At 43.7% G+C, this 4,000-nt stretch overlaps 1 protein-coding gene across 1 annotated transcript in view; it reads left to right on the plus strand.

Annotated features, from left to right (window-relative positions):
* Positions 1-786: 786 nt before the first annotated feature.
* LOC104492230 (histone-lysine N-methyltransferase ASH1L-like) overlaps positions 787-4,000 on the plus strand; it is a 15,327-nt gene continuing 12,113 nt past the window's right edge. The window contains exon 1 of the mRNA XM_010134754.1: positions 787-1,264. Within this exon, the coding sequence (XP_010133056.1) occupies positions 842-1,264 (423 nt within the window). The 5' untranslated portion in view covers positions 787-841. The remainder of the gene's footprint in view (positions 1,265-4,000) is intronic.

Genomic DNA, 4,000 nt, shown 5'->3' on the forward strand with positions numbered 1-4,000 from the left:
ATTCTGATCAACCTTTGCTTTAGTTGGGATGGAAAGGTTCCCTCGGTATCTTCTGATAAATAGCTTAATTACAGATATGTAACAATGTCTCTGCTGGTAGAAGTGTGGACTCTTCTGTTCCCGTGCTCCAGGAAGGACAAATTAGTGTGTGAATGTGTTTGGTGGGGTTGGTTGGTTGGTGTTTTCTGTTCTCCCATCCTTCTTCCTGAATTGCGGAAAGTCCTTAAACAACAAGGAGATTCTGCGGCTTGTGTGTAAACCAGCGCATGCTTGGGTTAAGCTCCTGGTGGCTCAGATGATGAAAATGGGGTTGTCTCTGTGGTTTGGATGCTTTCTCATAGGTTTCATTAGCTGCATCATTCCTTAGATGCAACTGTTCGAGTGGGTCCAGTCTAAGAGTGGCAGTACGAGGAATATCTGCGCTCCAGTTTTAAATTTTAAAAAATTATTTTGATGGTCAGTATTAAAAGCCTTAACCGTCATTTGTAGTGTCCTGTGGCTGAATTGGAAGCAATATTGTAATAGTCACACGCTTCAGATTTTCACCTATCATTTAAAAGTGGTTTTACGGATAAATTGTGGTTTTGTAGTAGGTTACAGAAAAAGTTCGTGTTTTGAAACACAAGCTGCATAACTGTGCTTATCTGAGATATGATTGTCTGCTTTCCAGTTGTTTCTAACTTTCACTTAAGTTCTGCTGGAAAATCAAAGGTTAATTCTGTCTGTCTCTTCCTTCTACAGAGTAAAAGATGCTGGCTGCCAGTAGCAGAACAAACCTTCTGTGGAACATATCTCTGTGAATCTTCCCTACAATTCCCTGAAGGCATATATTCCGCCTGTGATGGACCCTCGGAATACTGCTATGTTAGGCTTGGGTTCTGATTCTGACGGGTTTTCTGGGAAAAGCCCCTCTGTAGTAAGCATTGGCACGTTGGTGGGAAAAGGAGAGGTCGAGCTAGAAGGCTGCACCAAGGAAGAAGACGAGAGTAAGAAGAAGAATCAGGAGGGAAGCAGTGCTGAGAACGGGAAGAATGAGGCTCTGACTGATGCACAGCAACAGTTTTCCGTGAAAGAAACAAACTTTTCAGAGGGGAACTTGAAGCTGAAGATTGGTCTTCAGGCAAAACGAACGAAAAAGCCTCCCAAGAACCTTGAGAATTATGTGTGCCGGCCTGCTATAAAAACCAGCATCAAGCAACCCAGAAGGGCACCGAAGAGCGGGAAGGTGACAGATGAGAAGAGCGAGCACTGTCCTTCAAAACAAGTGAGTAGTGCGTTTGTGTCGTGGTTTGCAAGTCATCGTAAATTTAAACGGTAGTTAAAAGTTTCGAGCAACTCTGCACAATCACGTTCTACTCCTTTTCCACGTGACCTCTGATAGGAAGATTCGGAGGTTAGAAACGGTTTGATTTAATTTTCATTGACAGGAAGAAATGCTTTTGCTCTTTCACGGCTGCCAATGTTTTTTTTTAACAGTGGTGAAGGATAATTCCCATGTTAAATTTGAGTGAACGACATTACCTATAACGTTCACTTTTAGTCTCTTGTGTAGAAGAAAGCGAGGGGTCCTGTCTCTCTTTCAGTGGGGCTGTGGATTTGCCGTGCCTTGTCCCTTGTAGCTGGATTTACTTTTTTTTCTTACCACTAGAACCGTTATTTTTGCTGTGTATCTTCACTGACGCTCTGTGACGGATGTTCCAAGCAGTGTCTGAAAAGCTAAAAATGCTCTCCCAGATCTGTTAGAAAACAGCCGGGTGATAAACTGCGTACAAAAGCCGTGGCCTGAGAGGTGTGCCGGGTATTTTCCCAATGTGAGCGGATAGCCCTGCCTTGAGGATGTCTTGGTTTTGTGATCTGCGTGATGTGACAAGTAAGAGCAGCAATAACAGATAGAGAGGGAAAAGAGGGTAAGTGGCAAACATTAGAAATGTAGTTGCACAGATGCCGAATTTCAGAAGTGTTTTGTTACAGCATGCTCTTTCTTCCAATATATCTACAAGTTTTGCTAACTAATAAAATGTTAGAATATACCCTCCATGCTGTCTCCTTTCAGTCCATGCCTACGGATTTAAAGGTGAAGGTTTTCCCTGCACTCCCATTTTCCCTGCACCTCTCTGTGTTTCCTTAGGAGCGCGTGTTAATCGCTCCCAGCGCTGCAAGGCTGGGCGATTCAGCCGGGGAGCGCGGCGAGTGCCCCAGTCGCAGCCCTTCCTGCGCGGGGGCTCCTCGTTCAGGGTTTGCCGTTTCTCTAGCCTGGGTCCCGTTCATAAGCTGGTGTCTCTGCAGAAATCTCTCCTGCCTACCCAAAGGGAAGGAAAATGCCTTTATTTTATACAGATAAAACGTCTGTCTGACGTGCCCAAACCTCCTTCTTTCCCCCGATGTAGCCAAGCTTGAATTTTCCTTGAGGAAGAGGATCTTCAAAGAGAAATAACCAATTCTGCCCTGAAAGGAGTGTGCTGTGTGTGACGTGTAAGGACTGAAGTGACTTGTTCCAGACTCGGCCATGCAACTGCACTGGGGTGTTTTTCTCCATTATAAACAGAAAGGCATTTTTAGTCGGCCTGTCAAAGAAGAAATTCTCAAGTGGTGCATTATGGAATGTAAAATCTTGGCTACGGCCTTTATTTTACATTCTTCATTTCAGAAAAAGCTTATTATTTCTCATGACTTCTCTAACTTCATCTTGAAAACAGTTGGGAGATAGTTCACAATTCGTCTTTATACTGATGACTTTTTTCCTTTTTTTTTTTTTTTTAATTGTAACAAGAGTATGTGGTGATGAGTTGAGTATTGGGCCAATCTGGAACGCCCGGTCACTGATACCTCTTGACGTCCAAATTGAGGTGGGACTTGCCACTGAAAACCTCTTGCTAGTGAAGAGAGTGGAAGCTTTCCCATGGCATCCAGAGCTCATGCCCTGGGGATTTTTACCAGGGAGAATAATTAATACTGAAACTCGGACGGCGACAGCGTCAACTCTCCATTCTTGACATCTTTGTTTACGTACTAGGTTTTTCTTCAAGATACCCATTATATTTCAAATGAACGTGTACTGTAGAGCAGCACAGATCTGTTACATCAAATTTGTATTACTTAAAGTCGTTTCAAATCCCTGAGTAATGATAATTCACTTTAGATACTCCACTACCTCTCTCAAATTAGACTGAAATGGTTCTCAAGTTGTTTAACTCTGGGTGTTCCCTCCTGCCATTCCGGAACTTTGGGTTGTTGAAGTGACGCTTTACTGCTGATTTCTGGCAAGCGTGATTTAAAATTCTCTTTCTAGAAACAGATGGTGAACGTGGTTTAAAATCGTTGCATGTTTTAAATATAAAACTTGAGGGTTTTTTTTTTCTTACTGCAATGAAATAACACCAGTTTTAGCACTTCATGTTACACGTTGCAGAAAATGAAAGTGATCCCTTAATCTTTCCTTTCAGTGGTGGGGCGGGGAAGCAAATATATGACCAATTCGGAGCAAGGTGTGGCAGGAGTTTGTGCTGCGAAGCTGAACTCCCGGCACTTTTAAAGGAGGAGTAAAGGATTTGAGTAACAGGTCAGCACATACAGTTTACTCGGTTAACCCCTAAGATGCAAAGACAAGCAGTAGAAGTACTCTCCTAGGAATGTCACCGTGAAAATGAAGACAGTAGGACAATACTTTGCCGTCCCACCTGTCCCGCTTGGGCTTCATTCTCAAGCTTGGTGCTGAAAGGGCTCTTAAACTCGGAGTGTCTTCAGTTATCTTGGTAAAGGATTCATCTCCGTCCTGAAACATGAGTGGGTGGGTGAGGCGGGAACTTGGATATTTACAATTTGTCCTCCAATTGCACAGTCAAAACCGTGAATGGTCTTCGGAAGAGAAAATCGCAGAACAGAGGGTGGCCAGATTCCCAGGTGCCAAGAGGAACACGGTTAGAGGTTACGGTAACGGCAGAACAGTGTTCTGTTGCTTTTTGGGACCGCACACCAGCGCTGGTTTTCTTCCTTTCCGAAG

Source organism: Buceros rhinoceros, unplaced genomic scaffold (assembly GCF_000710305.1).
Source record: "Buceros rhinoceros silvestris isolate BGI_N320 unplaced genomic scaffold, ASM71030v1 scaffold29014, whole genome shotgun sequence".
Taxonomy (NCBI): domain Eukaryota; kingdom Metazoa; phylum Chordata; class Aves; order Bucerotiformes; family Bucerotidae; genus Buceros; species Buceros rhinoceros.